General features: G+C 26.0%; 1 protein-coding gene across 3 annotated transcripts in view; it reads left to right on the plus strand.

The window, feature by feature from the left end:
- LOC100212320 (fibrillin-2) overlaps positions 1-13,410 on the plus strand; it is a 125,185-nt gene that overhangs the window by 100,910 nt on the left and 10,865 nt on the right. For all 3 annotated transcript variants that reach the window (XM_065816742.1, XM_065816741.1, XM_065816743.1), the window contains 9 exons: positions 1-229; positions 474-593; positions 4,871-4,996; positions 5,182-5,304; positions 8,419-8,547; positions 9,147-9,347; positions 9,576-9,704; positions 10,167-10,295; positions 11,847-12,086. The exon at positions 1-229 is cut by the window's left edge and continues 20 nt beyond it. In XM_065816742.1, coding sequence (XP_065672814.1) covers positions 1-229; positions 474-593; positions 4,871-4,996; positions 5,182-5,304; positions 8,419-8,547; positions 9,147-9,347; positions 9,576-9,704; positions 10,167-10,295; positions 11,847-12,086 — 1,426 coding nt within the window. The remainder of the gene's footprint in view (positions 230-473; positions 594-4,870; positions 4,997-5,181; positions 5,305-8,418; positions 8,548-9,146; positions 9,348-9,575; positions 9,705-10,166; positions 10,296-11,846; positions 12,087-13,410) is intronic.

Consider the following 13,410-nt stretch of genomic DNA (forward strand, 5'->3'; position numbering starts at 1 on the left):
AACCCATGTGTCAATGGAATTTGTAACAATATAAATGGTGGTTTTTTTTGTTCATGTAAAGAAGGGATGACTCTTGATAAAACAAACTTAAATTGTGTTGACTTAGATGAATGCAAAACACCAGGATATTGTGAAAACGGGAAATGTATGAATCTTCTTGCAGGAGAAGGTTTTCTTTGTGAGTGTGGTAATGGTTTTAGGAAAAGTTTGGATAACAAAACTTGCACAGGTATGTTGATACATTTCAAAAGTATTGTTATTTTTACATTGAGTGTAGTTTATTGTACATTGCACAAGCAGTTGTATTTTACAAGGTTTTGCACTGTACATTGAACAAACTATTGCATTGCAAATTAGCACTGCTATTACCAAAACATACAAATTATAACACAGATATTACCAAAGTAAAAAAAACCAAGTTGATATTTTTTTATTATCTTTTAAAATCTATCAAGAATATTTCTTTTTTACAGATATAGACGAATGTTCTTTGCCAGGAATTTGCATACATGGAAAATGCAAGAACATACCAGGCTCTTATAACTGTGATTGTGATCAAGGATTCAGAACTAATCTATCAAAAGAATGTGCTGGTAAGTTTTGCTTTATATTTTTTTTCAATAGTAAAGCAAAATTAACAGTTGTTGAATTTTACAAAATTTAACAGTTATTGAGCAAAAATAAAAGCGTTTTTATTGACAGTTGAGTTTGATTGACAGTTGAGTTTGATTGACTGTTGAGTTTGATTGACAGTTGAGTTTGATTGACAGTTGAGTTTGATTGATTACTAAATTTTGTAATAAAAATATCATCATAATAAATAACAACATATTTGATAATATGTAGTTAATCCAAAAGTTTTACTAATATGTCTATAGTTATTTCAAAATTTTTTATGAAATTATGTCTCCAATTATTCAAAACCATTTTCTTTTATATATATACTTATAAGTTAATCTAAAAATTTTACTTTATAAATATAATAATGACTAAAATTCCAAATTAGTTGAAGAAGAAAGTAGTCGTATAGGAACTTTTTTTGCATTCTATGCTTTTTATTTTAAGGAAGGTTGACAGGGTAGCTATAGTTAATTTTAAAAATAGACGCATTTATGAAATCACAATATGAAAGGAAGTTTCAGTGAAAAGTGGAAATCTGTGACAAAAGTAGGTTAGAAATCAATTTTATTAAAGTTTGAGGTCAGGATTAGGATCATCCTGATCACTTGATTGCATCATGATCTGCTACTAATGATATGTAACCCAGTACAACCTGCTTTATTTTATACTGCTTTGTGTGATTTGGTTTTCTAGGCAAAAGCTAAGTGAAGTTAACTCTACTTTGAGACAAGTACCTAACTAACCTTAGTTAACTCTGCATTTTATGTTATCTACCTTTTATCTACTTTAGTTACATATTATCTACCTTAGTTGTTTACTTTTTTTTTTTTGAGTAAAAGCTAGAGATATTGTTTAAAAAAAAAAAAATTTTCTTAAACAGATCTTAACGGCAACTGGCTACTGTCTTGTAGAAAGTCTCTTAGGCAAAAATTTTAGGGGTAAGCAAAATATCTCTCTTGACCAGCCTCCCCTCCATTCTTCACCTGGTTTAAGCCTTTCATAGATGTGAACCTGTGTTACATATTTTCCTGCCTGATGATAAATGCTAAATCTTTAAAGATTCCCTGAATCTTATTCATAGGTTTTTACTTGAGTCTTTTTAGTAGTGGCTATGCAACTCTTCCTGTTAGTATCTCCTAATGAGGGTACAACTCTAAAACTCAGTTTATTAGTTCTGAGGCCACTGGAGGTAAGGTTTCCCAAACACTTTAATAGCTTTAGAGGGACTTCATTAACACCTGTAAAACATGCTTGTAATGAAATCAACCTGGAAGTAGCTGTTAATAGCCATTCTTTGATTTGAAAAGACTCCAATAGACATGCTTGGACATATGTACATATGACAGTACTTATGTACTAATTCTTTTATGCACTTTTATTTTGCTTCTCTTCACTCTATCATCTTTTTGTTTTTTATTTCCTTTTTATGCTGGCGGCAAAATTATTGCTTAGAACAGGAAGCCAATCTTGTATCTGATCTTGTTTCTGTAAAAGCTTGGAGCTTGCAGTGGCTTGTAAATTTTAACTCTAGCAAAACTCAGTTATTCACTACAAACAGTTACCACAATATTGTTGAGATTCCTATATTAATGAATCAGTAGTGAATAATAAAAATATTATTCACTACTGACCTATCATGGAAACTGTATAAACCTTTCAAAGTAAGCATCTGTATAGGTTGCTTATACTTGTGTTTTCTTACTCCATTCTCTACCTCTATAAATTGCTTATTTGTCCTTGTATAGAATACTGTTGTTATATTTTTGCTAATAAGTTCAAATATGGATTGTAAATGTTCGATCTGCTCTAGCTGATAAGCCTGAGTCTCTGTCCTATATTGTAAGGTTGCTTTCTCTTTTCAACCAATACGACTATGATCACTGCTCAATTGTGCTATCATCACTTGTTTTATCACCAAAAACTCAATCTTGTTTTTGACTTTTCATTCAGCTAAGTTGCATTCTCTTTTAGTTCCTTTTACTGTAACTGCTCCTTCATGTTTTCCTTCATGATTGTATACATCCTTCATGTTTTCCTTCGTGATTGTATATATCCTTTATGTTTTCCTTCATGATTGTATACATCCTTCATGTTTTCCTTCGTGATTGTATATATCCTTTATGTTTTCCTTCATGATTGTATATTAGGGTGTTTCATATTTTATCAATTTTTGAAATTAAACTCGCGAATCGATTTATAAATTGACCATTTATATGAAAATAAGTTTGAACAAAAAAAAGTATGTTTGTACAATTTTTAGGGTCCCCGCCAGTTCGATTTTGGGCAAAAATGTTGGGTGTTTTAAACGCCTGGCGGGGACCTTAAAATTTATCCTATAAAATTTTTTATTCTTTTAAATAATATATGTTGGATTGGATATTAATTACATAAAAGGAGCATGTTGAAAAAATTAAGATACACCTCCGAGTTATTAATATTTACAAAAACCTATTTTATAACTCGGTGGCGTATTTTATAACTCGGAGGCGTATTTTATAACTCGGAGGCGTATCTTAATTTTTTCAAAATGCTCCTTTTATGTAATTAATATCCAATCCAACATATATTATTTAAAAGAATAAAAAATTTTATAGGATAAATTTTAAGGTCCCCGCCAGGCGTTTAAAACACCCAACATTTTTGCCCAAAATCGAACTGGCGGGGACCCTAAAAATTGTACAAACATACTTTTTTTTGTTCAAACTTATTTTCATATAAATGGTCAATTTATAAATCGATTCGCGAGTTTAATTTCAAAAATTGATAAAATATGAAACACCCTATTGTATATATCCCTCATTTTTCCTTCATGATTGTATATATCCTTCATGTTTTCTTTCATGATTGTATATATCCTTCATGTTTTCCTTCATGATTGTATATATCCTTCATGTTTTACTTCATGATTGTATATATCCTTCATGTTTTCCTTCATGATTGTATATATCCTTCATGTTTCACACAATTTTTTTTTTTTTTATTGCTCTTTAGCTCTCTTTTCATTGTTTTCTTTGAACTTTAAACTTAATTACCAGTTGCTTGCTGGGATTGTATTTGTTTTAAAAAAAACTTTAAGATGTAATTAGCAGTTGTTTGCTGAGGTTGTATTTGTTTTGAAAAAAAAATTTCTTTTGAAAAAAAGTGAATTTTATAAGAACAATATATACTAAAGGTAAATTTTGCAGACCAATTAATTGTTAAGCCAGATACAATAGAGAACAACAACAAAAAAAACACTGGAGTATTATGTATACAGATTGAATTTTGTTATTTTGACATTATTGCATGATACATTACCTCTCCTTAATTGCATTTATATTATATTTTAATTATATATTTTTAATTGGTATTCTTATCTTATGTTACAATACACCACCCTAATTGTTGTTACAATACACCATCTCAAACCAAGTTAAATTACCTTTATTGTTGTGACGAGTCAACCACATCAACTGAAGATTTAATAACTAACCATTGTAATAAACTATTCATATATTCTTGTCTTGATAAGAAGCCAGCACTCTCTGATTGCTTAGAGGGGTCATTTGAGCTTAAAAAGGATCTCACTTCTGCTACAGCATGGGGCTCTCAGTGATTGGTGAACTTTAACTCAGATAAAACTCAATTTTTTTCAGCTATTTGTTATCGCAATAATCTAGATCTTCTATGCTTATAAATGATAATATACTTGATGAGTCATCTACTCTCCGTCTTCTAGGATTAACTCTTACTTCCCATCTTTCTTGGAAACTATATATCAATTCGATTGCTAAATTAGCATCTGCTAAGGTTGCATCTCTTTATCATGCTCACCACTTTCTTACTCAGGATTCTATTCTTTATCTCTATGAATCTCAAATCTATCCTTGTATGGAATACTGTTGCCATATCTGGAGCAGATCTTTCAATGATTCCCTTTCTCTTTTAGGTAAGGTCCAAATAAACATTGTAAACATAGTTGGACCTCTTCTTGCAGCCAACCTCCAACTATTATCACATTGTCATAATGCTGCTTTTCTTCCTCTTTTCTATAAGTACTATAATGGGCACTGCTCTAAGCTAGCGCTTCTTGTGCCATCTACTAAAGTTCATTCTTGTGTTACTTGTTATTCTAGTAAGTCTCATCCTTTTACTATGACTTTTCCTAAGTGCTCCAAAAATATTTATTCTTCTAGTTTTTTTCCTTGAACATCAGTTCTTTGGAATTCGCTCTTTTTTTTATTAATTTTTTAATTTTTTATTACTGTAGATATTGATGAGTGTAATGATTATCCAGATTTATGTATTCATGGCCACTGCATTAATTTATTTGGTAGCTTTATGTGTGAGTGTGATGAAGGCTTTAAGCAAGATCTAATAAAGCAATCTTGTCCAGGTATATTTTTTACTTTTAAGATAAAATATTTTTTGAATTTTTCTTTCAGAATTTTTTTGGTATACTTTCATTTATTTAATAACAATCCAAATAAGAAAAATATTTTCATATTGAATGCAAAAAAGGTCATTTTGTTGAGCATAAATTGTTGATACAAAAAATAAAAATATTTATTTTTATCAAAGATATCAATGAGTGTCAATTGCCTGGTTACTGTGAAAATGGGCGTTGCAAAAACACTGTTGGTTCAGCAAGTTGTGAATGTAATCAAGGCTTTGAGAAAAATATTAATGGGACATCATGTGAAGGTGTTTTTTCATAGTATTACTTTATAATTATATATTAATTAAATATTAAATATATTTCATATTTATAAATTAGTATATTAGAATATATTAATTTATGAGTATGAAAATTTCACTCTTTTTTTTTCACCACTTTTTCTGTAAATGTAATACTTTTATAATATTTAAACTATAATATGTTATTTAGTTATTGTATATTATTTAACTATTGCATATTATTTATTGTATATTATTTACTATGTGTCAGTTATTTACTATTAAGTAATATTTCTTATTTTAAAAAACTTAAAAAAATAATACTTGTTTATAAAATTACACAATGTAACAAAAAAAAATTTTTGTTTTCGTTTTATATTGTTTCGCCCTGATTTACAGTCATGATTGTGTAAGAAATGCTGTTGAATAATTTTGAATAGTTTTGGGTTTGTAAGAAGTTTAGGCTATTTGATATCTTCAGAAAATTAAAAAATTGAAATATACTTATTTTCAACAGAAATGTTCTTTTAAAGGGATCCCAAAGTGCAGAGACAAGTTGTGTTCATATTAAAAAGATTAAAAAAAAAAAAGTGCTTGGGCTGAATTTTTTCGAGTAAAACAGAATAATAAATGTTTATCAAGAAAAACTGACTTTGTTGTTTTACTCAAAGCTTGCTGTCTTCATGTTAGCCAGTTTTTTTAAGTCTTTAAAATTTATGCTGCAATTTACAGACTTTATAAATTATTTAAGCCCGTTTAATTCCAAAGAGTTTTAGTACCTCATTGTAGAATTTCAATAAAAATCTATAAATTCTTTTTTTTATCAAATTATAGCATTTTTTTAAATTATAGCTTACTAAAGAATTTGTTTAGTTACTTATTATATGAAAGTTTTTTTATTCATCATAAATTACCATAGAATTTCTTTAGTTATTTTATTTTTTAAGTTTCACAAAGTTCGCATTAAAAATATGAATTAAATGTTTCAGATATTTTAAACTTGTCTATTGCTATAAGTTATTTTTGTGTTATGTTTATTGTTATTAAATGATTATTATCTTTATTAAGATTCTGTTAAAAAAGTTATTTAGTATTATTTATCTTTATGAAAGTTTAATTAACAGCATTTATTTTCTAATCTTTTCATTGGGTACAAATATTCTCGAAATTCTTATTTAATCATGTGAGAATATATTTAATGAGATTCATTCTGTAAAATATGTGTCACTTATTTTATTTTTTAAATTAAACAATTATTGTTCAAGATTGCAAAAAACTGGAGCATTATCAAGTCAATTTTAAAATTGAAATTGTTTTTAGTAGTTTTTTGATTTGTAATGTTAAGAGGTTTTAATGTAAAATACTTGCCAAATAAGACATATAAATTGGGAAGTATTAAATGTAATGTTTTTTAACGCGCGCTGCAACACATTGACAATTTTTTTTGCCATTTATATTAAATTATTGCCATAAAACATTAATTATTGCTTTAATTTATAAAAAGCTGTCTTTCTTAAGTGTAATTTCTTAAGTGTAAAATTTATAAATATTTTCTAACTAAAAACTAAAGAATTTGGCAAATATCTCTAATAATTGATGTCGCTTACTAAAATTGTTTATTAATTAAAAAGTTAAGAATTTGTAAAATGTCATTTTAAACAGCTTTGATAAACTAGAAAAAAAGCTCACATTGTTTACATAAGAAAAAAGATTCAGAATATGTTTTAAAGTGATCAACGTCTTTTTTATATATTTATTATATTTAAGTTAATATATAAATATATCATAAAAGTCTTCATTTTATTTGGTTCTAGCGCTCCTTAAAAAAACATTCTTTTCTTTATCTTTCTAAAAATTTATAGAAAAGTCATACCATTGATGATAAACATTTATTTTTTAAATTCAAATCAAACAAAAATAAATAATATTGATTCAAAAAAAAAAATTTGATTTAAAAAAAAAAAAGGCGTCATATACTAAAGCTTTTTGGAATTGGTAAAGTCTGTAGGTTGCAGCATATATTTTAAAGACTTAAAGCCAGTTTAAGTTAACATGGAGATGGCAAGCTTCGAGTAAAACAACAAAGTTAGTTTTCTTGGTATACATTTATTATTTTGTTTAACTTAAAAAAATTCAACCCAAATATTTTTTTAAAATCATTCTTTTTAATATAAACACAACTTGTTTCGACACTTTGGTATCCCTTTAAAATGTGTTCATATTTTCCACACTGAATAATTATATTATGAATATGTTGCTATGGTGAATATGAAGAAAAATAAATGAAAGACAATCAACATGGCAAAGAAGAATTTGATGCTTAGGATTATGTATATGAGGTTTTAGAGAAAATTACAGTTTTATTGAGAGAAAACCATAAGACTTTTTAAGGAAAGTTGTCAATGGCTTTCTGGGCAACCATAGAGTTAAAAACAATTTTTAGCACTATGAGATAAAAGATTTCATTAAACTTCATAAGCTGGTAACTCAACTTATTTAAACTTCATAAGCTGGTGACTCGACTTATTTAAGGAAAATATTTACAACTGGTTAAAAGATATTTCATAAAGATTACCTCTAAACTTCCTAAAATGACTCAACTGCACATATTTAAGGACAATATTGACAACTGCTTCAAAGATGAGAGATTCCATAAGGACTTGAAGCAGATAGTAAAGAGTTAATGAGGCCTCTACAATGTGAAAATGATAGGAAAATCATATTTCTGGGCTTCAGAAGTGTAATCTTTACAACAACCAAAAATTTTAGTCAATTCTAATATTTTTAAAAATCTGTTTTAATTAAATGATTTCATTTTAATTAAATAATTTCATATTACTATGTAAAAAAAAAATTTAAAAATTATTTACTTATTTTACTCAGTTGGTTTAGTTTTATGATCTAATGAACTGAAAAATTGTTTTTTATTCAAAAATATTCAATTTTTGAGATATCAATATTCTGATCACAAACCCAAACTTCTGATTAAATAATTGTTTTTTTTATCTAGTATAACAAACCAGGAAAAAATAACTTAAAACCAAAAATGTGTTACACTGTGTTATTTATTTATAAGATTGTATAAAAAATAAAAAATTTTCTTATTGTAAAAAACAAAAAATTTTTATTTAATTTTTTAAGACATCAATGAGTGCTCAGATCCAGATAATACATGTCAAATTGGTGGCAAATGTGTCAACGTAGTTGGAACATTTAGATGTTTATGCAATGCTGGCTTTATATCTGATACTGATAATAGACAGTGCATAGGTATCAAAATTTTCACATATATGTATTTGTAAAAATAACCTAAAATTAATTGTATATACTTACATACATACATACATACATACATACATACATACATTACATTTATATATATATATATATATATATATATATATATATATATATATATATATATATATATGTATATATATATATATATATATATATATATATATATATATATATATATGTATATATATATATATATATATATATATATATGTATATATATATATATATATATATATATATATATATATATATATATATATATATATATATATATATATATATATGTATATATGAACCAAAAATTTGTTGAGGTGACTTTTGATTAACTTTTCTTTTTCTAAACCACTTTCTTTTTTTAAACTCTATGCTCCAAACTCTCTTTCTCTAGTCCTGTAATTGAGCCCTTTCTTTCTTTAAACCCTTTCTTTTCTTATCAAATGCTAATCCTCTCTTCAAATTTTATGCTCTTTGTCTTTTTTCTTTCTCTTTCTCCATATTTCTTTAAAAAAGATATAATACAAAATATAATATAAAATGGTTATAAATTTTTTTATTTATTATGACATTAGATATGCGCAAAGGATTCTGTTATTCATTGGTCCAGAACAAACAGTGTATGTTTTCAAATGAGTTTAGTATTAGCAAATCAACTTGCTGTTGTGCTATGGGTGCTGGCTGGGGAGAGAATTGTGAAACTTGCCCTGATAAAGGATCAAAAGAATTTGAGTACTACTGCCCAAATGGTGTTGGTTTAGAGCGCAATAGTACAGGTGTGTATGTTTTTTTTTTCCTTAGTTTTTGTTTGTATTTTTTTTTCCTTAGCTTTTTCCTTAGTCCCTGACAAAAACTGATAATATTGTCAATAATGTAATAACATTGTTCAATAATATTATTAATAAATAATAATAGAAATTTTCTTGATAAAAAAATATTTAAAAGAAAATAATGATTATAACAATAGCAATGTTAAAAAATATTTCATGTATAAAAAAATATAGATATTAATGAATGTGAATCCAATCTTGGAAAGTGTATTAATGGACAATGTGTAAACACAGATGGAAGTTTTAGATGTGATTGCAATAAAGGTTACATTCTCAGCACATCTGATCCAACCAATTGTGAAGGTTTGTCAATTATTTAAATTAGCTTAAAGTTTTTGTTCAAATTTTTTTTCTGGTTTCTCTAATGTGTTTCGGAATATTTGAAAATATTACCATATTTTCAAATTAACTTATCTGGTAATTGGAAAATTTTATAAATAGTTAAAGTATAATTAGTACCAATAAGTTGATATCTGTTTCTATAATTTCTGTTTCCATATTTTATTAATCTTAATTTCAATAAATATTAGAAAAAATAAAAATATCAACCTCAAATTGGTTTAGCATACATTTAAAGTAAAGTTTGTTTATGTAAAAAAAATTTCAAAAAATTTTTGAAACCTTTTGCATCTCTTGGAGAAATTGTTATTATTTTGCAGAATGTATGCTGTTTGTTATTCTGAAAAATATATGCTGTTTGTTATTTTACAGAATGTATGCTGTTAGTTTTAATATATTATGAATAATTATAACATTTATTCTTAGATCGTGATGAATGTACAGATGGATCTTCCCCTTGTGGGGCTGGAACATGTCGAAATTTAGTTGGCTCTTATGCCTGCGAATGCGAAAAAGGTTTTAGATCTCATAGTCTAAGTGATCCATCTTGTGTTGGTAATTTGTTATTTTTATCTATATTTTCATATTTTTCTGCAATATGTAATTATAATATTTTGTTTTATATATTTTTTGTTTTACCATAGCTCATGTTTTTTCTAAAACATATAGTCTTAATTATTGTTGAGTTTTGAGTCTTAGGTAGGGTAAAGTATCTCATACCTAGCCGGACTCATTTAACACTTATGAGTTGTTGTTGGCTGTTTTACTAATTTTATTAAACTTTTATTTAAAAATAAATCATTTACTTTTATCGATGCAAGATTAATTTAGTTGAACAACTTATTAAAACTGTTGAAATGTTTTTATGAAGATTTTAGAGGTGAAGCAAACAATAAAAAAAAAAAAAAACTTAATTTAAGCAAATTATCTTATTTTAGCAACACCAATGACTAGGAAATAGATAGAGCTATATAAAAATGTATGGTGTAACATCTTGCAATGGTGTAGCAACTTGCGAATCATTATTATCTGTTTAATAAACAATAAAGAAGAATCCACTCTAGATTAAACAAAGTAGATCATAGTAATAAAGTATAGCAATTTGAAGCATTGGTTTCAAGACAATCTTGTATGTACCATGACCAAATTCTTTATGACGTATAGAAGAACACCGCTCTCTTAATCTTTTTTCAATCTGACAAGCAAGTTATTCAACGCTATCAAAAGTTATTCAACGCTATCAAAAGAATAAGTTGGCTTTCAGTTTTTCTACATTGAATTTCAATTTGAAATTCAGTGTAGAAAACTTTTTATCACTCGTGTGAGTGACAAAATGATTACAAAGTCATGCAGAAGAAGTTTTTCAGCTGGATCATCCACAAGAAATCAAAGAACGGAGAAGAAATTGAGCAGTTAAGAAATTTTTGAAATCTCTCAGTCTAAAATAAAAACATCAAAAGAAATTGATGATGCAGTTCAGTTAAAATCGAAGTAGAAAAAAATTTAAAATCCTCTGATATGATAGAAAGTAACAAAAAAAAAAATCATTTATTTTTAAAGGTCTAAATAAAAAGTAAAACAAATAAATAAAAATTATTATAAAGTCAACTCTTCTTATTATTTTAAATCCTTTATAAATTTAATATCAATAAAAATGGTGTGTTAAATTAAAAAATGAATGAAGTTTCTGCTTCTGCCACAGAGTTTTTTAATTGTATGATCAATGTTATGCTTTATGATATACTAAATTAAGTGGCTGATATAGATTGAACTTTTGGTTTTAAATGTGTTTTAAAAAAGAGTTTTCTGTAACTTAATCCTTGTTTTTTCAAAGGTTTTATTTTTTGTTTCTTTTTTTTTTGGCTATTTTGACTGACTCTAAAATGAAAAATTTTTAAAATTAAGATACTGCAACATTAAAACATTTTTAACACCTTTAAATTTTAAATTTTTATGTTATTTTCATTTAAAATATTAAAATTAGAATTGCCAACAATTAACAAACTTTTTAAAAACTACAGACTGTCATCTGAAAATTTTGAATAATTAAAAATAAAAATAAATATGTTTATAGTTATTAAATTTTAAATTCTTTTTGTATTATAGATATAAACGAATGTGTTGAAAATAATGGTACTTGCTCATACCAGTGTGTCAATGTACCTGGATCATATACATGTGTTTGTCCAAACGGTTACACACTATCAGATGATAAAAAAGATTGTCAAGATATCAATGAATGTCTAATTCCAAATATTTGTCCCCACAGATGTGAAAATTACATTGGTGGATATCACTGCCTATGTTTGGAAGGTTACAACATGGACAGATTAGGAAGATGTGTTGGTAATTTTTTTTGTGTGTTAAACATAAAACTTAACCAAAGAATAATTTGGTCTGCATTCTGCGTCTTTTAAATTTTTTAAAAAAAGATCTAAATTTTATATATATATATATATATATATATATATATATATATATATATATATATATATATATATATACATATGTATATATATATGCATATATTATATATATAAATATATATATATATATATATATATATATATATATATACATATATATATATATATAAATATATATAAATATATATATACACACACACAGTGGGCGGCCAAATTATTAGTTACAGTTTATTTTTTCACAAAATCTGCAATATGAGTTTTAAATGAATAAATTAGCTTCTGCTCTTACATTCTTTTGAGATTTTAATATCAATAATTTTCTATATATATATATTTTTTTATGAAGTTGTAGCATTTATAAATAATTGTGGCAATTTTTAAAATTGATAAGGTAGAATATGCAAAAACAAGCAAAATGCATCTTTTAACATATTTGTGGCAAAATTGCTATTTGTGCGATAGCATGTGCATAACAAATAAAAATTTTGTCAACTGTTTAGTGTATTTGTGGTTCTGACTGATTTTTTTATATTAATTAGTAATTTTAACTAAAAATGTTTGAACTTTGGTGCCTAAAATGGGTAAAGCTAAAGATATATCAAACAAAAAAATTTCAGAAATATTTTCTTTGTTAAAACATTCAAATCACTCCCAAAGAAAAATTATAAATTTAGTTAGAGTTTCTGTGATGACAGTAGGCAGAATTAAAGTTAAACTTGATAAAAAAATACCTGTACAAAGTGCCAGAAGTGGAAAATGTAATAGACCACACATTCTACCCCAAGAGATGAATGGCAATTTGTAACATTTGTGTTAAAAATGGAAGAAAAAGTTCAAAAATTTTTCTTCAGTTACATTATAAATAAATAAAAAAAAAACACATGCACACAACACTCATAAGAGCATACTTAGGCCAGCACACTGATGTCGAAATACTTAAACAGCCTAAGCAAAAATTGATATATTCAGGTCTTTGATTTGGCCTATTTTGATTAAAAGGCACATATGTTTTTAAATTTTAAACCTACTTTATTATTCAATTTCTGTTAATTGGATTTTAAACTGATTTTGTAAAAAAGATTTTTTTGCAAAAGTTTGTTTATAGAGAGCATAGTTTATGGTGGATCCTTCAAATAGAAATATTCAACTATAAACAAAAAACTCATTGCTTTATTTGACTTATTTTAATGAAAATTAAGTCACAAGAATTGCTCAAGTTTCAAGTTAATAATGTGCTAAATAAT

This window comes from Hydra vulgaris, chromosome 13, assembly GCF_038396675.1.
Source record: "Hydra vulgaris chromosome 13, alternate assembly HydraT2T_AEP".
NCBI classification, from domain to species: Eukaryota; Metazoa; Cnidaria; class Hydrozoa; order Anthoathecata; family Hydridae; genus Hydra; species Hydra vulgaris.